The 26,024-nt window shown below is 44.8% G+C and overlaps 1 protein-coding gene across 1 annotated transcript in view; it reads left to right on the top strand.

Moving 5' to 3' along the window:
• ACTN3 (actinin alpha 3) overlaps positions 1 to 26,024 on the top strand; it is a 94,491-nt gene that overhangs the window by 42,072 nt on the left and 26,395 nt on the right. The window contains exons 2-3 of the mRNA XM_075326327.1: positions 16,388 to 16,502; positions 19,223 to 19,342. Of these exons, the coding sequence (XP_075182442.1) occupies positions 16,388 to 16,502; positions 19,223 to 19,342 (235 nt within the window). The remainder of the gene's footprint in view (positions 1 to 16,387; positions 16,503 to 19,222; positions 19,343 to 26,024) is intronic.

Genomic DNA, 26,024 nt, shown 5'->3' with positions numbered 1-26,024 from the left:
TTAAAGTGCCCTCGGTGTACCCCTTGTTTGTCATGGTGAAACCCCTGTGTTGTGTGTTTTGACCCACACTGCAGTCTCCCCAAGTCCCTGCGTGATAGTTGGGTTGCTTTAATAATCAATAAAGTTGAATGGCTTTTCGCACTTCCACTCCATTGAAAACAGAGTTGTAGAGCCTCCTTTTTGGGTTCTAGAGTACCAATCTCATGATCATTGGGGATCCTGTTGGATGGATCAGCAAGTAAGGGAAATCCCTCGTTATTAAAGTCGAGGTAGGATAGCCACATTTTATTAATAGTTCTGTCTCCCTCTGCAGTGATAAATTGTGACAGCAGAGTGCCTCCTACTGTGTCAGCAAAGTGCCTCCTAAGAGTGCCAGCAGGGTGCCGCCATTACTATTGCCAGCAGAATGTCTCCCTTACAGTGCTGGATGCCTGCCATTTAAGGGCCAGTGAAGTAAATGTACGGCATGACAGCAATGAAGCCTGACAAAATAACTTAATTGACAGCCGACTCTGAATGGCAACGACAGGCATCAGAGATAACGCGGCCTTTAACCTCTTAGATCACACTTTAAACAGTGACCACAGCATTCAACTGATTAAAGCTGTGCATGACATAAAAAAATAGTACATAAAAAAAGAAAAGGCACAATTGTTTTTTTTTTTCCATTAATTTCCTAAAAAATTCTAACAGTTAAAGATTAACAATATTTTATATTTAGCAGGCCCTTTACGCATGTGTGGATTAGTTGTGGTTGGGGTCCTCAGAGCCCTACCGATTGCTCAAAAGGGTCTCTATAAAGTCCACAATTATAGACTTTCCACCCAAACAGCAAACTATGGATTCCATGGAAAGTCTTATATTTTCCATGCACAGGGTGATGTACAAATTCAATAGAAACAAGTCAGACTTTACTGCGCGCAAGCAGTCAGGTGGTCTCAAATTTTCTTTTGAAACCATACTCTGCTCTGTGGCTGTAATAATACAGGGGTTGGATGTTCCTGTGTCTTGAGCTGAGCTAAAGGGCTTAGAAAACATCAAAATTTGTCCAAAAGCTTTGGGTAGTCTTTAAACACTAATATATGTACTCCAAAATTGTGGAATTAAATAATAAAATATTAGACTGCACTGTTAGTGGTTTAAGAAGCCTACGTTGTATTGCACTGTTTTGAAAAATACCAATATGAAAATGCAGAGCACCGGTGATTTAGACAAAGATGAAGCAGGACTAGTGGACTGCTGTAACCTGATACACTGTGTATTGGACTAGTCGGCATCTATAACCTGATACACTGTGTATAAAACTAGTGGACTGCTGTAACCTGATACACTGTGTGTAGGACTAGTGGGCTGCTGTAACGTAATACACTGTGAATAGGACTAGGGGGCTGCTGTAATCTGAAACACGGTGTATAGGACTAGTGGGTTGCTGTAACCTGATACACTGTGTATAGGACTAGTGGACTGCTGTAACGTAATACACTGTGAATAGGACTAGGGGGCTGCTGTAATCTGAAACACGGTGTATAGGACTAGTGGGTTTCTGTAACCTGATACACTGTGTATAGGACTAGTGGACTGCTGTAACCTGATACACTGAGTATAGGACTAGTGGGCTGCTGTAACCTGATACACTGTGTGTAGGACTAGTGGGCTGCTGTAACGTAATACACTGTGAATAGGACTAGGGGGCTGCTGTAATCTGAAACACGGTGTATAGGACTAGTGGACTGCTGTAACCTGATACACTGAGTATAGGACTAGAGGGCTGGTGTAACCTGATACACTTTGTATAGGACTAGTGGATTGCTGTAACTTGATACACTGTGTATTGGACTAGTGGTCTGCTGTAACGTGATAAACTGTGTATAGGACTAGAGAGCTGCTGTAATGTATAACGCTGTTGCATTACCACTATTCCACAGTCATGTTGAACCAATTTGTGCAACTTGTAATTTGGTTTCATCCCCAAAAAATTGACAGCTGTCAACAAGCTTGTAAAAGTCTGCTCGAGTGGTCCACTTGTTGCTCTCTTTGACAGTCACCAGGCATTGCTTAGTTATGTCGGCTTGATAACTCTCAACTAATGGGTCTCCTAAACATCACTAGGTGACCTAGTGTGTAGGGTCTTCAAGGGCTCCAATCACACTCTTCAACCCACAGAGCCCACAGCCTCTGCTGCCATATTAAGCCGCCTGGCCTCCAACTCACCAACGGAATCATCCCAGGCCTAAGAGCCTCCATACATATTAGATATCTGTAGATCGAATGATTGTTTAGCCATCAGCTACCTTTCTCTCTTGCCTCATACACATGCCTAGGCCAAGCGAAACGCTCATGTGTTTCAAAGGGGAAGATGACAAACAACTTGGGCAATGGCTTATATCCTAAATAACACAAGGGTTGGGCATTAAAATTCAAACCACCCCAGCCCTACCTTTATCTCCCCTGACATCATCTGTCAAGGAAAAGTGGGAAAGCCCCTGTACATCTTAAGGCCCCGTCACACGCAACGACGTATCTAACAATATATCGCCGGGGTCACGGATTCCGGGACGCACATCCGGCATCGTTAGTGACGTTGTTGCGTGTGACACCAACGAGCCACCGTTAACGATGGAAAATACTCACCAAATCGTCCATCGTTGACACGTCATTCATTTTCAAAAAATGGTTGATTGTTGAGGACGCAGGTTGTTCGTCGTTTCCGAGCCAGCACACATCGCTACGTGTAACACCCCGGGAACGACAAACAACAGCTTACGTGCGGCCGCCGGCAATGAGGAAGGAAGGAAATGGGTGGGATGTTACGGCCGCTCATCTCTGCCCCTCCGCTTCTATTGGGCGGCCGCTTAGTGACGCCGCTGTGACTCCGAACGAACCGCCCCCTTAGAAAGGAGGCGGTTCACTGGCCACATCGATGTCGCTAGGCAGGTAAATCCGTGTGACGGCTGCGAACGATATTGTGTGCCACGGGCAGCGATTTGCCCGTGACACACAAACGACCGGGGCGGGTACGCTCGCTAGCGATATCGCTGCGTGTGACGGGGTCTTTACACTGTTGGCCAATTTCACCAATATTGGAACATTTGGCCAAGTTTAGCCTGATGGTATAGAGGTTTTAACACTCTATAAGGCACACTTTGTATCATTAGAGTCAAACCAACCCTCTATCTCAACTCAGCTCTGGCCATACTACCATATCAGCATTTGGTGCACCATCACAATTCCCACCCATGTAGCCTCTTTGTCTGAAAAATTTGGGGATATTTGTTTGCCCCACATAAAAGGATAAGTTAAAATGGAGTTCATGAAGAAAGGAACGCTTAAGTCAGACTCCAAACTGTAATGCCATGTTCACACTGTGTATTTTTAGGTTTTTCTTAACGCGAATCTCCTCAAAAACCACCGAAAAAGTGTCTATACAATTTTTCCTAAACATTTCTATATGAAACCACTTTGCTATTCATGGACGTTTATTGACTTTTTGTTTCGGAAGAGGTTTGTAAAAATGACTGATGGAAAAAAGTAGATCCTGATTGAATCCTCTCCAAACTTGGCCCAATTAAAAGACTGCAAAATATTCTTTAGGAGAACTCTTCCAACACTCTTTAGGGAAAGAAAAATTCCTTCAAAAACTCCCATCAAAAGGAGCATTTTCTGAAATGATTTCCACTCGAAAAATTAATTGTTTTGAAACACATCAAAAAACTCAGTTTGAACATAGCCTTAGGGGCACTTTGCACACTATGACATCGTAAGACGATGCTTGCGATGCCGAGCGCGATAGTCCCCGTCCCCGTCGCAGCAGCGATATCATGGTGATAGCTGGCGTAGCGAACATTATCGCTACGGCAGCGTCACACGCACTTACCTGCCCTGCGACGTCGCTCTGGCCGGCGACCCGCCTCCTTATTAAGGGGGCGGGTCGTGCGGCGTCAAAGCAACTTCACACGGCAGGCGGCCAATAGAAGCGGAGGGGCGGAGATGAGTGGGACATAAACATCCCGCCCACCTCCGTCCTTCCGCATAGCTGGCGTGAGCCGCAGGACGCAGGTAGGAGATGTTCCTCGCTCCTGCGGCTTCACACACAGCGATGTGTGCTGCCGCAGGAACGAGGAACAACATCGTAACATCCGTCATTTCCAAATTATGGAAATGTTGGACGCTACACCAATGATACAATTACGACGATTTTGCGCTCGTTAATCGTATCATAAAGGATTTACACACTACGATATCGCCTGCGACGCTGGATGTGCGTCACTTTCAATTTGACCCCACCGACATCGTACCTGCGATGTCGTAGTGCGCAAAGTGCCCCTTAGAGCCAAAGGGCAAACCTGGAGAGATGAGTAAATTGATTTGCAGAACCCTGGTCCACCAACCAGGTCATTCTTCTGTGGCCACCGAATGGGACCCTTTGAACTACCTCCACCTCCTTTTTTGATTAGCCAGTCTGGTGTGATATCTTTGTTGGCATGAGGTCATGCCAAGCCGGCGCCTCAAAAGAAGAACCATTGAGGCCGGCAGGTAGGAGACATTTCGTAAGGCTCCCGTCCAATGGCCGCAGAATACTCACTTGGCCTTTGGACATGGGTCATTTGAATCCATTCACTCGTGTCTAGCATTTTCCTATGTTCAAAAATTACACTCAGAACAGTCATGATGTGTGTACACTGATATACACAGTATAGGCATTAAATATCTTTTGTAGAAACCACATGAAAGTGGGTAAATAGGCCTACATTTATTTATCAATTTACTGTCACGCCGGGGTGAGGGATTGCCGGGTATCCAGTACAACAAAAGGGGTACATCAGGGAAAATGTAGAGGGAGGCCCTGGCGATAGGAGAGGGTCAGCACCTCACACTCACATGTGGCTGATTACTGGGCTCCCGAACGTCCCAAAACAGATCCTTCCCCCATGTGTGATCACATTCCTAGGCCCTGACTGACCTTAGCCCAGCCCTGGCTAGTGAGCAGGCCAGCAAGACAGTAGTCTTACTACTAACAGAAATACAACACAAGGGAGGGGAGACAAACAGTGAGATGGATACAAAAGAACTCCAGAGAGGTAACTCCACCACATCCACTGTAAAGATAACCACAGCTTACTTCAGAGACAACTTAGTCTCAGGTCAGCATTGAATGAACTATCACTGGCACATGGGAGAGCCAGGTGGGCATTTAAATAATGAAAGGGAGTGGCATTAAGGTGGAGCAGCTGAGATTAGAGTGAAATGGAAACTCAGCAGAATATAAACAAGTAACCCTTAACCCCTTCCGCACCACATGAAGTGAAATCCATCCAAGTTAAAGAGAATCTGCGATCTATAAAGCGCCGTGATCTTTTAATCACAGATACTGAAATGGTCTCAGCCGAACATTACAAACTTGTGACATTTACCCCAGCTTTTGGAGAATAATGAGATGCAAAAAAGCCAACGTTTCCTGATGAAGAAGCCTCTGAGGGCTTTGAAACGCGTTGACCATGAAATCATATTATAACTACATCATTTGGACCGGTTTGGCGGCGCAGGATATTAACCCTTTTCTTCCCTCCATTGTTTGTACAAGGAGTCAAGCAATTCTTGTTCAATCTTACCTTTAGAAGGATTAATTGAACCTAAAGTCAGAAAATGGTGCAAAACGTTGGTGCATATGTAAATATACTGATAGGGAATTTAGATTGTGAGCCCCAATGGGGACAGTGTTGCCAATGTATGTAAAGTGCTGTGGAATTAATAGCGCTATATAAGTGAATAAATATTATTATTATTATATGTACGTGTTTAACAATCCGAAATGTGTCCAGTTAATTAAAAATTAAAACCACGGTTATTCTTTAACCCATTAAGGAAAGAGCCAGTCTACGTTTTTGTATTTTCATTTTTTCCCCCCTCCTTTTTTCAGACAGCCCTAACTTTTTTTTCTCCTGACACAGCTGTATAATAATAATAATAATAATAATATAATATTTATTCATTTATATAGCGCTATTAATTCCACAGAGCTTTATGCTTTAAGCTGTATGAAGGTTTATATTTCCAGGACAACCTGAAGTTTTTAATTACTGCCATATGGAGCAAGGGAAAATGGCAAAAAAAAAAATCCACAATGGGGAGAAATCGTGAAAAAAAAAGAAATCCAATTTTTTCATTGTTTTTTGGGGGTTATTTTTACGGTATATATTGTGCAATAAAACTTAGATAGCAGCATGCATCTCCAAGTCAGTCTAATTATGCTGATACCAAAAATATATTCTGCTTTTTACTTTTTTTTAATGATTTTAACATCTCTGACCCTTGTAAGAGAAAAAATAAATAATTTGGTTTGTGCTACCATTTTCTGAGACTCAACATTTTTTAAAATTTTTCCATCAATGGAGATTTTTGAGAGCCTGATTTTTTTTGTTTGTTTTTCCATATACAATTTTGGGGTACATGCAGTGTTGTGATATTTTTTATAGCATTTTTTTGTGGGGTTTGATCACCCGAAAACTGCAATTATGGAGTTTCAATTTCTTTCTTCTTTAAAGCGTTTATCGATTAGGTTAATTAATTTAACATTTTTATTGATCAGGCTTTTGTGTGCTGCAAAACCACATGTAGTATATTTTCTACATTTCTTTCATTTTAATTGGGAAAAAGAGATTAAAACTTTGGTTATTTTTTTCTTTAATTTTTTTAAAACTTTTTTTATTTTACTTTTTAGTCCCCTTAGGGGATTTGAACCGGTGATCATATGATTTCTTCATCTAGGCTGGGACTGGCTCACAGGGAAACCGGTGAATTCCCCAGTGGGCCTCCCACCACCTATTTGAGAAGTAGTTGGCGCCATATACTTGATTCCCTATGTACAAACACACAGCATCTCATCATTCATTTAACAAACTATTTGGTAGTGTTGAGCGGACCTGAACTGTAAAAATCCGGATCCACGCGGTTTCAGCGTCCGATCCGGGTCCGAAACGGACGCGGGAATCCAGCTGCACGATCTGGATCCGGGAATATTTATTTATTTATTTTTTCTCTCTCTCTCTCGTCCCGGATCCGCTCCCCATTGACATACATGGTTCCGGATTCCGGATCGGATCCGGACTTCTTTGACAACAAGAGACGGATCCACCGGACCCGGATTATTGGAAGTCCGCTCAACTCTACTACTTGGCTTAAGGCCCCGTCACATGCAGCGATATCGCTAGCGAGATCGCTAGCGAGCATACCCGCCCCCGTCGTTTGTGCATCACGGGCCAATTGCTGCCCGTGGCACACAATATCGTTAGGAGCCATCACACGGACTTACCTGCCTAGCGACGTCGCTTTGGCCGGCGAACCGCCTGCTTTCTAAGGGGGCGGTTCGTGCGGCGTCACAACGTCGTCACTAAGCGGCCGCCCAATAGAAGCGGAGAGGGACAGAGATGAGCGGCCGTAACATCTCGCCCACCTACTTCCTTCCTCATTGCTGGCAGCCGCAGGTAAGCTGTAGTTCGTCGTTCCCGAGGTGTCACACATAGCGATGTGTGCTGCCTCGGGAACGACGAACAACCTGCGTCCTCAACAATCAACGATTTTTTGAAAATGCACGACGTGTCAACGATGGACAATTTGGTGAGTATTTTCCATCGTTAACGGTCGCTCGTTGGTGTCACATGGAACGACGTCGCTAATGATGACAGATGTGCGTTACGGAATCCGCGACCCCGGCGATATATCGTTAGATACGTCGTTGCATGTAACAGGGCCTTTATTATTATATAGAAGCAAAGCTAAATTTGTGAATGACAGTAATGTAATATTGTATGTAACTGAATAGTGGACCCCCATAGTCAATGTTACTGGCGAGCCCTTGGCTCCCAGTCCTACACTTGTTTCCACAGTATGGTATTGCTGTATATAAGAAGAATTATTGTCTCCTATGATGCCCAGCTGATGCCTAGATGTCATAGGAGAAATCACAAGACAGGCGCGGGGGCCTTCAGCCAGCCCTTGGCTGTCACAACAACTCATCGGCTCTCGACGTCTGCATCGCTGTAGTGCCGACAGGAGCTCAATGAACATCCGGATCGCAGCACTTAATTGAGACTATCAGTAATTGACAGTAGCATTTAAAAGGTTAACAGAGGCAAGCAGCACAAGCCAATGGCTGCTTTTAAGAGCAAATGCCAGATATGTAATATAGGCAACATAGGCCATGTCTGGAACAGGCTCAGCTCCTGAGCCTACACCAAACACACGGACAAGCTTCATGAGTGCTTGACCGAACAAGTGCTCTTGTGTGTGGGTGAGACGACCAATATGGCTGTCGGACGAATGATTAATCAAAGCATTATTCAGCCAACAGCCGTCCAATGTGTACACCGGCCTATACACTGTGCTAACATACATTAGATATGATAGATAAAGGTAGAGGATAGAGAGTGGAATAAGACTGCAGAATTCTTGTTGTTCATGGATATACGTAGTCTGCATTGGAACTGTGGAAACAAATGATAGGAATGTTTTAAATTAAATCTATGCAAAGTTTCTTAATTTTATATTTTTAATGTATTAGGAAAATTTAAAAAAAAAATGTCTGAAGTTGAAGATAACCTTTATTGGATGGACAAATTAATAACACACAAGGTTTTCTTTCAGGAAACTTAAAACAGTGCAATTTCTCCTATCAGATGTGAAGTGGTGGCCAAAAAGCAAATTCAAATTTGCTAATAAACTTAAATTGGTTGTCCTCTTCTTTAACCTATCCGGCAGTAGTAATATAAACTGATTGGTGGAGTTGGTGGATGTTGGACCCACAATGATCAGATAACAGCAGCCTATCCTTAAGATGAGTCATCAATATCAATGTAGTGGACTATAGGAACGCCTACAAAGTAGAGGAACATTATTACCCAGTACCTCGAATGACCATTGTATTGTCCTTTTTTGCTATTTTATCGTTACATGTGTAGAATGGTGCTGGTCGTGGGTGAGGGACTGACTCCGGACGCCCTGACACGCTACATGAATGAGTCCTGGCTGGGTGTGTGGACATATGCCATGTAGGCTCACAACCAGCGCAGGCCGCACACTGCTGCTGACGTTAGCTGGCCAAGACCGGATGCCGACTCATACTCACAAGGAGACCAATAGTTCTTTTTAAACAATAACACTTTACTGTACAGTTCATTCTCTGATACACCTTTACACTCCAGATAGTGGGCACATATCTTCCACCACACTACAGTTTTACAAGGCATGGTCAGACACATTCTTAATTCCCACTGGGTGGTTTCAGATCTTACTGGACCTTTGAGTTTCAGCACAACACAGTCCAACGATACAGTACACATGGAATGTGGAAGATAACCGTCACAATCTCCTTAAAGGGTACTTTACACGTTGCGACATCGCTACCGATATATCGTCGGGGTCACGTCGTTAGTGACGCACATCCGGCGCCGGTAGCGACATCGCAGCATGTAACACCAATGAGCGATGATCAACGAGCGCATAAACGTGAAAAATCGTTGCTCGTTGACACGTCGTTCATTTCCTTAATATCATTGCTGCTGTAGGTACGATGTTGTTTGTCGTTCCTGCAGCAGCACACATCGCTATGTGTGACACCGCAGGAACGATGAACATCTCCTTACCTGCATTCACCGGCAATGCGAAAGGAAGGAGGTGGGCGGGATGTAACGTCCCGCTCATCTCCACCCATCCGCTTCTATTGTCCGGCCGCTTAGTGACGTTGCGGTGACGTCGCTGTGACGCCGAACGCACCTCCCCCTTGAAGGAGGGATTGTTTGGCGGTCACAGCGACATCGCAGCACAGGTATGTGCGTGCGACGCTGCCGTAGCGATAATGTTCGCTATGGCAGTGATCACCAAATGTCGCACGTACGACGGGGGCGGGTGCTTTCACGCTCGACATCACTAGCAATCGCTAGCGATATCGCAGCGTGTAAAAGCACCCTTAAGGGTCCCATCATAACTGGAGTTAAGTTTTGCACTACTGGACATTCAAAGGCCAGTAGTTAGGATCAACCTGTGACCTTGAAGGTTAAAGGTCCTGGCCACTAGAGTCCTGTCCTCCTACTGTCTGCAGCCACTCCGTTTGAGGTTTGTTCTCTTTCATCAATGCTGTTCACGCTTCGTGTCTCAGTCAACATTCGAGGCTCATATTATTCCGTCTCCAATCTCTTTTCCTTCTTTGTTGCCACACACCACTCACTGTATGCAACCTTCCCGACCAACGGACTATACATCCGTCACTTTCGCTCGCTAGGTTTTCCCTGACTCCTCCAAAATGAACGGTCACTTTCTCCTTCAACTGACCACTCCTATGGTGGGCTAGTCCCACCACTTACCTGTTATTGACCTTATAATCAAATATCGTCCCACACAAGTTCTATATAACACATTACCAAATGCAATGCTTACTATACACTATACCTTACATGATACATTACTACAAAATCACAGGAACACATTACATTACAATCTATATAATACAATACAATCTATTATCATCAAAGTTCACTAACATATTATGTACAAAAAAAGCAAGACATCGTTCATATTACACAACACAACAATAGAATGACGTCATTGGTGTCTTCAGGGTTAGGAACACAACAGCCATAGTCCACCGTCCTTACATATACTATTGTTCATGTTGATTTAGTTGATCATCAGTCGGAATCGGGATGGAAAGACCTATTTTTCGTCATCATTCTGGTTAGTGGTGCTCTGTTATCCTGCAGAGCCTATGCTGGGCCTCATATTTTCCTCTGGTTCCCGATCTAGTCCTGTGTTTTGTGGGAGGGGCCAGTTTATTAGAACCTTGTTCCGGGTGGTTGCTCAGCTTTATCTGAGGTTGTTTCACCCGGAACGCCGCCAGTGACAGTTCCTGTTCGTCAGTGTACGTCTCTGGTCCCCGTAAGTAACTGACCTAATCTTGTCCCTAGTGCCTCATACCTCATCCCATCTCCTCCCCTACTTTGACCTTACTCCCTGTCTCCCTGACCTTTGGCTAGTTTCCTGACTGTGACTCATTGCGCTCCCGTGTACCCGACTTGTCCTCTTGGCTTTCCGATCTCAGCTCGTCCCCTGACTCCAGCTCTGCTTTCTTCGTGGTTCTTGACGCGACTTTCTGGTTTACAGACTCTCAGCTATCACTTGACTTCAGCTTGTCTTTCTCCCTCTGTCACTGACGTTATCTCCTGGCTTCTGACTTCTGGCTTGTTCGACTATCCCTCACTAATGTGTCTAGCGACACCTAGTGTACACCCTCTGCAGATTTCCTCAACTTGTGTGTCTGGCGACATCTAGTGGTGTAGTGTCTCATCACACCTGGCTGTTTGACATCACATTTTTCAGGGCAGATTGGATCAAGCATTATGACTGTTCCGATATTCCATCTTAAGCTGGTGTCACACACAGCGACAACGACGTCGCTGCTACGTCACCATTTTCTGTGACGTTGCAGCGACGTCCCGTCGCTGTCACTGTGTGTGACATCCAGCAACGACCTGGCCCCTGCTGTGAGGTCGCCGGTCGTTGCTGAATGTCCAGCTTCATTTTTTGGTCGTCACTCTCCCGCTGTGACACACACATCGCTGTGTGTGACAGCGAGAGAGCGACTAAATGAAGCGAGCAGGGAGCAGGAGCCGGCGTCTGGCAGCTGCGGAAAGCTGTAACCAGCGTAAACATCGGGTAACCAAGGGAAGACCTTTCCCTGGTTACCCGATATTTACCTTCGTTACCAGCCTCCGCTCTTGCTGCCAGTGCCGGCTCCTGCTCTGTGCACATGTGGCTGCAGTACACATCGGGTAATTAACCCGATGTATACTGTAGCAAGGAGAGCAAGGAGCCAGCGCTAAGCAGTGCGCGCGGCTCCCTGCTCTCTGCACTGTGACATGTAGCTGCAGCACACATCGGGTTAATTACCCGATGTGTACTGTACCTAGGAGAGCAAGGAGCCAGCGCTAAGCGCGGCTCCCTGCTCTCTGCACATGTAGCACAGCGACGTTATGATCGCTGCTGCGTCGCTGTGTTTGACAGCTAAGCAGCGATCATAACAGCGACTTACAAGGTCGCTGTTACGTCACCGAAAATGGTGACGTAACAGCGACGTCGTTGTCGCTGTCGCTTAGTGTGAACCCAGCTTTATTATCCTTTCCCATTGATTATCTAACTGTAACCATTGAATATATATCTCCACATATGATTGGTATAAAACCGATTGCAGCTACCTAAGAAAGACTTCTGCCATCAAAAATTTGTTGGTCCAAAATTTTTCATCACACTCAAGCCTAGAGGAAATCAATGCAATGGTTCAGTTTTTGGGTTCCCAGTTGATTCTATACTTATGGTAAATCTGGTTCTGCAGAGTAAATGACCTGGGTGACCATCCCATGGATATGATCCTCAGTGAATGGCGACAATCCCCCACCCACCCACCCAGTCCAGAAACAATCCTATGGAGCGATAATCTGGATGGTATGGAAATCATGTGAGCCAGCATCCACGCCAAGCTCAGACCATGGTGGACATACTCTACTGGTCAATTGTAATAACATATTTTGGTTTTCGATAAACCATAGTGACATTGTGATGATTTAAAACAATATATTGTCTAGAACATAAAGCATTTTTCTATGTCTGAAGTAGAGGTATCGTATAGTGTGCAGTGTCCTAAATAGACCATGACTGCCATAAAATCTGCAGGACGATGTTACCAGCACATTGCAGACAGTAACAGGATCTCCCACCTGTCCTTCCATTTGGTATGGGATAGCCAAGCTCCCTCATTCCAAGATGATGTACAGTGCACGTCCCATAAACCCTCTTTGGGACTCTCCAAGATATCGTTACCCTAAAAATAGCTTTCTAAGAAGCTGACAGATTTGTGGGTTTGGCCAGACGCCTAAAAAATAATTTTAATTTATTTATTTATTTAATTATTTATGAAGAAGCCTTAGTAAGATAGACGTATTAATGGACCAGGTCGAAAACTCTTAGGAGTACTTATTTTTAGAAAATGGTAACCCAGTTTTACATCTATGGTAGCGTTCTGCTAATATTGTTTTTATAATATTATCTAATACAGATTTTATAATTTGGAAAATCCTTTATATATCAATGTCACAGGTCTTCTCGGTTACAGGCATTGGCTTTAAAGAGCATTTCCTCCTAAAAATAAAAGCTCGGTGGTAAATATAGGTCTGAGAGTTGTCCTAGTCTGTCAAGCTGTGAAAGTGCTGTCCAACCAAGTCTTAATTATATGTTTTAGGCAAAGCTGGAGTGGCAAACACAATTCAATAATCTGATATTCAGAAGCCAAGAAATCCTGAAGATACTTGGCCATTGTCAAAGTAGATTCAAACGTTGCGTATAAATGAATGAATAAAATCCGCACCAAAAAGGTGCATTTCTATAACGGATATTGACATTCTGCGGATTTGAAAAATGCAATATCTGTGCGGATTCCACAGCCACAGAAATCGTTATGACGCCGCTGTCATGATTCCTCTATGCAGAGCATCTTGACTTTGGAGATGCTCTACTGCTATTTCCTGAGTTACTGAGGTAGCAGTTTGATTGACAGCTCCAGATTCCATGTTGGGGCTGATTTCTCAGGTGTTCCACCTTCATGATAATTGCTCAGGCTTCTTTACATGCTCACCCAGAAAATCGCCAGTTTTATTCTCTGGTTCTGCAGTTGTGCTGTTTGCTTGTGTCTCTGCTAGTGTTCTGATCTTTGCTCTCTGACCCCAGACTGTTATTTGACTCCTCTCTGCCCGCTCCCTGTTCCTGTCATGACCTCCTGCCTCTTTGACCTCGGACCGTTACCTGACCACATCTCTGCTTTCTCCCTGAACCTACTACGTGTTCTCCTGGATTTCTGGTCCTCGAACATTGACCTGACAATGCCTCTGTTTTCTCCTGTTGTTCTTACCACCTGTTAACAGACTCCGGCTTTCTTGACTTCTCTTCCGCCCATACTTCCCGTACGTAGCGGCTGGCATCACAGCACCTTTGCCCTTGTTGGCACAGGCAGAGCATTCAGAGCATCACGTGACATTCCTTAACTTGGCTCTTTGTTCAACATTATACCGTGATATATAGACGTTGAAATAAATATTGAACAAGTCACCAATAATCTAAGTAAATATATTTCTTAAGATGCTCTTGAAATTAATTTCTCACCAGATGTCGGTAACAACCCATCCAATCCACACAATAAATCAAACAATAGATGTCTATAAATTATGTGTAATAATGAGAACTACCAAAGGGAAAAAGTATTGAACTCCCTTACTGAAATGTATTTAATGCATCGTACAAAAGCCTTTGTTGGTGATGAAGTTTCAAGAAGCCTCCTGTAGGTAGAAACAAGTGGCATGCATTGCTCAGGTGGGATTTTGGCCCATTCTTCCAGACAAGCACTCTTCAAATCCTGAAGGTCCTTCCATGAACTCGGAGCTTTAGTTCTTTCTGTACATTTTCTACTGGATTCAGCTCATTTGACTGACTTGGCTAGTAAATGTATTCTCTTTCTCTGAAAGCAATAATTTGTTTTGTGTTTAGTAGCATTGTCGTGCTGAAAAGTCCACCCTGGTTCCATCTTCATCATCCTGGTAAATTTATTTATTAGTGAAGGCCCTGTCACACGCAGCGATATCGCTAGCAAGTACCCACCCCCGTTGTTTGTGCGTCACGGGCAAATCGCTGCCCGTGGTGCACAATATCGTTAGGAGCCGTCACACGGACTTACCTGCCTAGTGACGTCGCTGTGGCCGGCGAACCACCTCCTTTCTAAGGGGGCGGTTCGTGCGGAGTCACAGTGGCGTCAGTAAGCGGCCGCCCAATAGAAGCGGAGGGGCGTAGATGAGCGGACGTAACATCCCACCCACCTCCTTCCTTCCTCATTGCCGGCGGCCACAGATAAGCTGTAGTTCGTCGTTCCCGGGGTATCACACGTAGCGATGTGTGCTGCCACGGGAACGACGAACAACCTGCGACCTCAACAATCAACGATTTTTTGAAAATGAACGACGTGTCAACGATGGATGATTTGGTGAGTATTTTCCATCGTTAACAGTCGATTGTTGGTGTCACACGCAACGATGTCGCTAACGATGCCGGATGTGCGTCACGGAATCAGTGACCCCTGCGATTTATCGTTAGATACGTCGTTGCGTGTAACGAGGCCTTAACGATGCCATATTTTGTGCTAAACAGAAAATTCCCAAATTTTGTACCTATCACAATCTCTCTGCACGAAGGTTCATCATTCTATATTTATTAAGCCCTTTAAGGGGATCTGTCACTCGCCATAAATACTTAAGGGGGCTTTACACGCTACGACATCGCTAATGCGAACTCGTTGGGGTCACGGAATTGGTGACGCACATCAGGCCGCATTAGCGATGCCGTTGCGTGTGACACCGATGAGCGATTTTGCATCGTTGCAAAAACGTGCAAAATCGCTCATCAGTGACATGGGGGTCCATTCTCAAAAATCGTTACTGCAGCAGTAACGAGGTTGTTCCTCGTTGCTGTGGCAGCACACATCGCTCCGTGTGACACCGCAGGAACGAGGAAGCTCTCCTTACCTGCCTCCCGGCCTCTATGCGGAAGGAAGGAAGTGGGCGGGATGTTACGTCCCGACTCAGCTCCGCCCCTCCGCTGCTATTGGGCGGCCGCTCAGTGACGTCGCTGTGACGCCGCACGCACCGCCCCCTTAGAAAGGAGGCGGTTCGCCGGTCACAGCGACATCGCCGGGCAGGTAAGTATGTGTGACGGGTCTGGGCGATGTTGTGCGGCACGGGCAGCGATTTTCCCGTGTCGCGCAACAGATGGGGGCGGGTACGCTCGCTAGCGATATCGGGACCGATATCACAGTGTGTAAAGCCCGCTTTAGTCTGATGTAAATTCCGCTGCTTCTGTTTCTTATTTTGTCCATTCCTGAGACTTGGGAACCACTCCCCCTTGGCTAACAAGACTAGATTTGCATAAAGGGAAGATGGGACCATTTCTCATGAACGGAGAGGGGTAGGAAAAAAAGAAAAGCAACCCAGGATTCAAGAGAAAAAAAGAATTTATGCCAGGTGAAAAAAAAAAAATCATACTTATGGCAAGTGACAGGTTCTTTGTGAAGATAGGAGACTAATTCCATCAAATTCTGGGATTGGGATTTAGCCAGTTTAGCCATGAAAATACATTCATCCATATGATGGCCGTCTTCTTTATTAGGAAGGTTTTACCACCCAAGACTCATGGTCATTCATTGACATAGTTCTTAGAGACACCCCTATCATACTGAGAAGTCATATCGTTTTACGCTTTACTAACAATATGAGTAACCCGTCCACCATTCATTTTGTCCCCACAGACCTTCACAGCCTGGTGTAACTCTCACCTCAGGAAAGCCGGGACACAAATTGAGAACATAGAGGAAGATTTCAGAAATGGCCTAAAACTGATGTTGCTGCTTGAGGTTATCTCCGGTAAGTGGAAGATCATGAGACACTTGACTGATTTAAGCTCAGAACCATCCATAATTTATTAGTATTGTGTCTATGGTAAGTCAGCAAATTGAATTATTACTCTGGCGTCATGACCAGTTAAGAGAAGTTGCTACCAGTATTCCACTGTAACCCTTAATTGGGTGGGCTTTTTAGGGTACAAGGATGTCACATCACACTCTCTTTGTATCCTGGAATTCCAGGAGAGGTCTAAGGTGAGAAGAGTCCCTGGACCGACCATGTCTGGAATTGATGGGATTCCTTAACGTGCATCCAAGGGTACCAAGCAGAAAAACAACAGGCTATTCGACCCATTATCAAATGCCCTCAACTCTTCCAAACTCTGCAGTGAATTCACCGCCTCCACCCAATCAATACGGCTTGGAATATATGTAGACCTCCAATATCTAGGTATAACCTGATGAACTGACACAAAAAAAAAGGAACCAGAGTCCCTTTAACCTTAGATATAGATCCTGGAGACATAGATAGGAGAGCAATCTGCAGGGAAGATACTATCTGGGCACAATGTAGGTGATTATTGTCACATCCGAACTGGATGGAAATTGGTCCACTGGTCCAAGGTACCGTGCACTAATCCGGAAAAGCGGACCTGGGGGGCTACCAAGTCTTCACGACTACCACCTGAGGTGGAAGCAGGTACACACGCAGGTAAATGACCGCTAGGAAGCAGCCTGGGAGATCCCAATACCTTGGTAGTTAGCACCAGAGAGCGGAGACCAGGAACCGGAGTGGAGGAGACCAACCTGAAGCGGTCTGAGGCAGGATGGTACTGTGGGTCACAGCCAGGCGGAGGAAACTTGCAGGATCTGGATAGCGCAGGAGGGTCACAAGTGCGTACTCGGACACCACTAAGCGGAATGGAGACAAAATCACAAATAGTACAATATGCAGATAGCAGCAGGGGGAGCTGACAACTAGCACAGGCAGACTAGCTATGGGGACACGTTGAACGGCACCTCCCAATGGGGGAGGATGCCTTAAATACCCAGTAGTGGAAAGGGTCATAGGAGGAAATCCAGGTCGGGGGGTGCTGGCCTTTTAAGAATAGGGGGGAGAGCGAGGCCACACCCTATTGTGCATGCGTGTACCTCGGGACCCACACGTGAGACCATAAAGCATGAAGGAGGAGGCGCTTCAAAGCAGGCAGCAGCGGGAGTGCGGGGAGACTTGAGGGCTGCGGAACTGGGAAGTAGGCACAGGGACCAGAGCAGTGAGTGGAGGATGACGTCGGTGCTCCCGGGTTGGGAGCGCCAATGGCATGATAATTGTAGAGCATAAAAATTTCATCCCATAGGGATCTGATCTCTATGCAAGTCCACCAAATGTGTAACATCAACCTGGGAGCACTCAACTACCACCAACAAGTGTCCGAGACCTCCTGGTAAATCCTATGCAGCTTGTCAAGTGTCCTGTACTATCTGATGAGTATCTTATAGTTTAATTCCTGCAATCTGCAAGATGCAGACAATTTATTAGTTAACCACCTCTCCCAAGGGATATCCTGGCCTAGATCGCTCTGGCAGTGTAACAAAACTTGGAGGTTTCCCCTCCGACCCTCTCGATACCATTTAGACTTCTATGATATATCTAACTGACATAAATGAAACATATAAGCAGCAATTAAAGACCAGTTTCTAATTACCACAACATAAACCTCATTTTTAGGCCAATCGTTTCCATCCTATAGTAAATTCCTAACAATAAAGGCCCTTTCACAAGGGATAATAATTGGTCAAATGTTTTCCAAAATGGGACATAATTTCACACAAAATCCCTAAAATCGACCGGGCAAAATTGTTGCCACCTTTCCAAAACTTTTTTTCAAGCATGTGATGGTCGTTCAAACTCACCTGTGGCAAGTAACAGGTGGGCAATATGAAAATCACACCTGAAACCAGATAAAAAGGGGAGAAGTTGACTCAATCCTTGCATTGTGTATCTGTGTGTGCCACACTAAGCACGGAGAACAGAAAGAGGAGAAGAGAACTGTCTAAGGACTTGAGAACCAAAATTAATTAAATATATCAACAAGCCTAGGTTACAAGTCCACCTCCAGAGAAATGTACGTGGGTAAGCCAAAATCCTTCTTGGAAAGCGTCTTATGGACGGATGAGACCAAGAAAGGGTTTTTTTGGGTAAAGCACATCGTTCTACTATTTACTGAAAAGGGACTGAGGCCTACAAAGAAAGGAACACAATACCTACAGTCAAATATGGTGGAGGCTTAGAGATGTTTTGGGGGTTGTTTTGCTGCCTGTGGCACTGGGTGCCTTGAATGTGTGCAAGATATCATGAAATCTGAAGATTACCAAAGGATTTTGGATGGCAATGTAGTGCCCAATGTAAGAAACTGGGTTTGCGTTCTAGGTCATGGGTCTTCCAGCAGGACAATGACCCCAAATATAAAACAAGAAGCCCCCAGAAATGGATGGAAACAAAGTGCTGGAGAGATGTGAAGTGGCAGAAAAGAGTCTGGATTAATTAAAATATAATTTATAAAAGAAATTACACATAACATTTTAGTCTATAGGCAAAAATTGAAATTAAGCATATAGAGCCTAGTACTAAAAAGTAGAACAACTGTCCTATTTAAAGCAATAAAACAGTTTGAAGTTTATCAAAAATTTGTCTTTTTCCAAACTTCTCATCTTATAACACTTTTTATTGCTCTGTTACAGGGGAAAGACTGCCTAAACCCGATAAAGGAAAAATGCGCTTCCATAAGATCGCCAATGTGAACAAGGCTCTTGACTTTATTGCCAGCAAAGGAGTGAAATTGGTTTCTATCGGTGCAGAGGGTGAGATGAAGCTTAATTTGTCCTTATCTTCTAAGGCTGCTTTCACACATCCGGCTTTTGCAATGCGGCACAATCCGGCACTTTGCAGGAAAACCGCAAACGGTTTTTTCTGCTGTCGGTTGCGTTTTTCCTGCATAGACTTTAATTAGTGCCGTATTGTGCCGCATGGGCTTGCGTTCGGTCCGGTTTTTGCCGCATGCGGCAGATTTAGCCGATGCGGCGGCCGGATGGAACGTTCCCTGGCACGTTTTGTGCTCCGGCAAAAAAAAACCGCATCGCGCCGCATCCGGCCGATGCGGCGCTTTTCCCAATGCATCCCTATGGATGCCGGATGCGGCGCGATGCGGAAAAAAAACGCATCCGGCCGCCGCATGCGGTTTTTGCCACTGCACATGCTCAGTAGCATGCCGCAAGCGGCAAAAACCGGACCGGCCGCATGTTAAAAACTTATGCAAAGGATGCGGTGTTTTCACCGCATCCGTTGCATAGGCTTCACAGCCGGATTGAGCCGCAGTGCTCAAACCGGATGTGTGAAAGTAGCCTAATAAGTCAAGAATGAAGGAGCCAAGTGATAAAATATGGACTGCTCTATACTGATTGTACACATATATGATTGATTATACTGTATACTGATCAACAGATGCCTGACAGATACATAACAATTCATTCCACTAACAATAAAAAGAAGATGTATTTAATTTGTGCCTATAAACTGGAGCAGAGGTTATTATTAAATTAGGGACTGGTATAGTAAGAAAGTAATTAAAGACAATCTGTTAGCAGATTTTTGCTATTTAATGTGAGGGTAGCATGATGTATGGGCAGAGAGACTGATTCCAGCGATGTGTCGCTTGCTCAGCAGCTTGTTTTAGTTTCAATACAATCAGTGTTTTATCACCAGGAGATAATCACTGCTGGATTAGGAGTTGGGTACATGCCAGTCCAGCTAATCTGTATAACCACGCCCACACTACTGATTGGCAGCTTGAAAACAGTGCACACAGCAAACTACCAAACAGTGGTGTGGGCGGGGTTATACACAGCTCAGAATTCTGACCCCTACATCTATAGCAGAGAAAACAAGGATTCTATCAAAACTGCACCAAGAAGTAAGTGATACGTCACTGGAATCAGACTCTCTGCCCCTACATCATGCACACATTTGCTGACAGATTACCTTCAAGGGGATTGTTCAATACCTGAACAACTTTCTTTTTGTAGTTATAATTGGTTTCAAAAGAATAATCGTATGCCGACTCCCTTTTCCATACCTCTGTGAATGCCAGCTACAATGTCTGCTTTGTTCAGAAGTTACCAGGACCACTGCAGCCAGTGATTGACAAAATAAAGTGATTAGATGAAATCAGAAAAGCATTGAATGACACACACGCCATCTAGTCACCTGACTACTGCAGCCAATCACAGTCTGCAGCGGTTCTGGTAACTTTAGAACGGAATAGATATTGTTTCTGGGAATGGCGCAACGATGATATGAAACTAAGGGCTCGCTCACACGAGCATATAATTCAGACGAGTGCTATCAGATGTTTTGTTAGGTAGCCCTAGGACCAATGTTATACTATGGGGCAGTGCCGACTAGCGATCTTTTTATTATTCCCGTATTGGCATGAGAAAAAAGTGGCAGCATATACGAGGACGGCGCACAGTCCATTGGTTGTAAGGGATTACTCACTATGGCAGCGCTCGAGGTAGGTATAGACACGAAAGTGCACGGTGCAAAACAGGAAGATTTAACCACATGTAAATGAGGACAGAGGAATAGGAATGTATTCAATGGGAAGATGTTTGGGGCATAACAGAATATATTGTGGGAATGTAAAAGGGATGGGAATCAATGGCAATCAATGGCAATGGGAATGGGACGGGATGGGAATTTATGGCAATCAATGGAAATGGGACTGGAATCAATGGCAATCAATGAATCAATGGCAATGGGGATGGGAATGGGATGGGAATCGATCGCAATCAATGAAATTGGGAATGGGACGGGATGGGAATCAATGTCAATCAATGAATCAATGGCAATAGGAATGGGACCCGGATGGGAATCAATGGCAATGGGAATGGGACGGGATGGGAATCAATGACAATCAATGAATCAATGGCAATGGGAATTGGATAGATGGGAATCAATGGCAATGGGAATGGGACGGGATGAGAATCAATGACAATCAATGAATCAATGGCAATGGGATGGGAATCAATGACAATCAATGAATCAATGGCAATGGGATGGGAATCAATGACAATCAATGAATCAATGGCAATGGGAATGGGATTGATTCGGATTCAATGGCAATGGGAATGGGATGAGATGGGAATCAATGTCACTCAATGAATCAATGGCAATTGAAATGGGATGGGAATCAATGGCAATGGGAATGGGATGGGATGGCAATCAATGGCACTCAATTAATCAATGGGCAATGGGAAACGGATGGATGGGAATCAATGCTAAGGATATGTGGGTACTTACTGGGATAAAAACAGAGAGATAAGATACATCTTTGAAATCTATCTATCTATCATATATAGTGTAGGCATACACAATTATTTTTGGGACACTTCCAGCTACAATCACCAACAAACGAACAGAAAACAGCCTTTTCTAGGGCACAAAGGTATAAAAAACAAAATAGTCTATCCGGCAGTATGGGCTCACCTGTTGTTTACAAGAGGTCTCCCCCCAGGTCTGCACAGGATCACAAGTCTTCTCAGTTTCATTCAGATTTAAGTTCAAGGTGTTTTCACCTCTACACCCAAACAGAAAATGAGGCAGGAGAACTACCACTCATTCAAAATCCCAGAACTGGGGGTATGGGAATGGCCAGTCCCACCAAGCTGTAGTGTCTATTCCTAAAATCTGAACCCAACCTCCGGGCCTATTAAAAAATATCTCAGCACTAAACGTGCCGGAGTCTGCTTATCATGAGTCCAACATCATCAAGGCTTTCCACCTCGGGGACAGGACCTGACCTGACCTGTCCTGATGCCAACTTACATACTCCTCTTGGCCCAAAGCCAGGGGAGATTGCACCTTTAACCACCCAACCATTACACCCGTCTTGCCAAGGCTTCACAGAACAGATATGATGCATCTGGTGAGGCTTATTTTCAGCTTCTTAGTAAACTTTATATTTGCCCTCACCAAACCTTTGCATCATTTTGTAGGGTACCTGCCATTTGGCGAGGAACTTGTTCTCCACTGTGGGCACTAATACTCATACTTAATCCTCAGAGCTAAATTGTTTTACCTAAATAAAATGACTATCCCCCTGGATTATACTGTGAGCGCAACCCTAGGGGATATCACATAATTGGAGACATGAAGTGATGCTTTAGATATAGCTCTTATCAGGCCACTTCTAGGGTCATCAACACCAGTGTTAGCTAATCTGAAATAGCACCCGGGGAATGTCAACCAGGATGAAATAGGGCCTGATAAGACTAGACCTACAAATACGTGCCACATTGAGATTTAATGATTTCCTATAGTGTGATTTTTAACCTGTCATGACTGCAACACAGAGTTGCAAATGTTTCCAGATTTCTTTGTTTTTCTGTCTCTTGGTCATAATTTATACGCGAGTCACTTGCCATAATCAGGTGCATTATATATAAATCCCATAGGTTGTACCAATGGTACGTCTGCCCCTGGCTACAGCACAATGTCCTGTGATTGAGCACTACGTTTCTGATACCTGATCCCCTTTAAATGGTGTTTTGTTTGTACAGTGAGGCCTTTCTCCTAATTTTACAAGCTAAATTGGCTATTTCTGGAAAATGGAGTTGAAGAGCTGAATAAAACAGTTTTCTTTTCTTTATTTCTCCATTCCATTGCGGAAATATTGACTTCTAAAGAATGCTTTACACGCTGCAACATCGCTAGCAATTGCTGGCGATGTCGCGAGCGATAGCATCCACCCCCGTCATTGGTGCGATATGTGGTGATCGCTGCCGTAGCGAACATTATCGCTACGGCAGTGTCACATGCACTTACCTGTTCAGCGACGTCGCTGTTGATGCCGAACAATCCCTCCCTCAAGGGGAGGTGCGTTCGGCGTCACAGCGACGTCACAAAACGACCATCCAATAGAAGAGGAGGGGAACATGCCGCCCACCTCCTTCCTTCCTCATAGCCGGTGGACGCAGGTAAGGAGATGTTCGCCTCTCCTGCGGTGTCACACACAGCGATGTGTGGTGCCGCAGGAACGATGAACCACCAGCGGCATGCACCATCACCGATATTATTATGGAAAGGAGCGATGTGTCAACGATCAACGATTTTTGGCGTTTTTGCAATCGTTGATCATCGCTCCTAGCTGTCACACGGTGCGATGTCGCTAACGACGCCGGATGTGCGTCACAAACACCGTGACCTCGACGATATATCGTTAGCGATGTCGCAGAGTGTAAAGCACCCTTAAAGTTTAGCACACCTAATATATAGTGATGGGTAAACTCACAGATACTCGGGTTTGGCGGGTCTAATTGGGTTTTTATAAAAAAAAAAAAACAGTTCCGGACCAGAATTGATTATGGATATCTGGCCTGACGCAAGTCCCCATATACGTCTATGGGGACCAGAATCTGGCACTTAAAAATGGTGGTAGAAGGGATAGGGGGATTGGAGCAAGCGCATTATACTTACCGAGGCTCCGGTGCGGCTGTAACTGCTTCCGGGCCGCTCATTCACTTTCCGGGCCATTCACTATCGCTCATCCATATGCACTGCTTCCTCCGCCCATCGGCAGTCCTGGCGTCTGTGATTGGTTGCACCCAAGCCTGTGTGACAGCATGTTCAGCATGTTTGACTGCTTGCAATCAATCTCTATCATGATGTAAAAATAAATAAATTGGCGTAAGGTCCCCCCATATTATCATACTCAGCACAGATAAAGCATACGGCTACAGGCTGCAGCCCCCAGCTGTGCGGCTATTTTGGCTGTGTAGGAAAATAAGAGGAACTGCATACGGCTTTTATTAAAGTTATTTAAATAATGTTAAAAAAACAGCGTGCGGTCCCCCCCAATTTTGATACCTGACCTCAGGTGACCTCATTGAAATAAGTGACCTCACCTGCGGTGATGAAGATGATCGCGTGAGCATTGTTTGACACATACATCGCTCTAGATCTAGCCATGTATGGGGCATTATTCCCCGACAGAGTCAGTTTGTAAAAAATATTTCATGGTATGGCGACTTTGGTGAAGGATAATAATTGATGTACACATTATGGACCAACGTATTCTTATTTATTTAATACATTATTCCCCAATGCCTGGGATAAAACCAGAGCAGTGAATGTAATAAAATTACAACATAGCTGTTGGAATGACAGTAAGCGCTGGTGATGAGAATGGTTTGTCCATGTTTTTTTCCACCATAAATGGCAAAAATAACATTCTAATTAGTCCACTATCATTTGGATAAGCCTGTGTATGGTATTTTGAAAGTGACAGGGCGATAGGTAAGGCCTTAGTAACACATCAGTATTTGAGTAGTGTTTCATCAGTATTTGTAAGCCAAAATCAGGAGTGGAACCTACAGAGCGAAAATGTACAATGGAAAGATTAACACGTCTTTTTCGGAGTTGCTCCATTTTTTGGTCTACAAACACTGATAAAATAAAGAACAGAATTTCCACTACGGTTTGTGGCCACAGTTTTTAGAGCAGAGAAAAAAAACTCCTGCTCCACTTCCTGTACAGAAACAAAGATCTGGCCCATTTCCTGTAGAGTAACAAAGAACCGCTTCACTTCCTGTAAAGAGACAAAGACTCGATCTACTTCCTGTAGTGGGACAAAGACCTGCCCCATTTCCTATAGAGAGATAAAGATTTGCCCCATTTCCTATAGAGAGACAAAGACCTGCCCCACTTCCTATAGAGAGACAAAGACCCGCCTCACTTCCTATAGAGAGATAAAGACCCGCCCCACTTCTTGTAGAGAGACAAAGACCTGCCCAACTTTCTGTAGAGACACAGAGACCTGAACCATGTCTTATAGCAAAACAAAGACCCACCCCACATTCAGCAAAGAGAGACAAAGACCCACTCCATTTCTTATAGAGAAACAAAGACCCACCCCACTTCCTGTAAAGAAACACAGACCCATCCCACTTCCTGTACAGGGACAAAGACCCACCCCACTTCCTGTACAGGGACAAAGACCTGCCCCACTTCCTACAGAGAGAGAAAGACCCCTTTCCACTTCCTGTAGAGAAACAAAGACCCATCCTACTTCCTGTAGAGGGACAAATACCCACCTCACTTCCTGTACAGGGACAAAGACCTGCCCCACTTCCTACAGAGAGAGAAAGACCCCTTTACACTTCCTGTAGAGAAACAAAGACCCACTCAACTTTCTGTAGAGGGACAAAGACCCACCCCACTTCCTGTAGAGGGACAAAGACTCACCCCACTTCCTGTACAGAGGCAAAAACCAACCCCACTTCCTGTACAGAGACAAAAACCCACCTCACTTCATGTACAGGGACAAAGACCTGCCCCACTTCCTACAGAGAGAGAAAGACCCCTTTACACTTCCTGTAGAGAAACAAAGACCCACTCAACTTTCTGTAGAGGGACAAAGACCCATCCCAATTCCTGTAGAGGGACAAAGACTCACCCCACTTCCTGTACAGAGGCAAAAACTAAGCC

Source organism: Anomaloglossus baeobatrachus, chromosome 10 (genome assembly GCF_048569485.1).
Source record: "Anomaloglossus baeobatrachus isolate aAnoBae1 chromosome 10, aAnoBae1.hap1, whole genome shotgun sequence".
NCBI lineage: Eukaryota > Metazoa > Chordata > Amphibia > Anura > Aromobatidae > Anomaloglossus > Anomaloglossus baeobatrachus.
The sequence above is the reverse complement of the archived record's forward strand: the minus strand, read 5'-3'. Positions and strand labels throughout refer to the sequence as shown.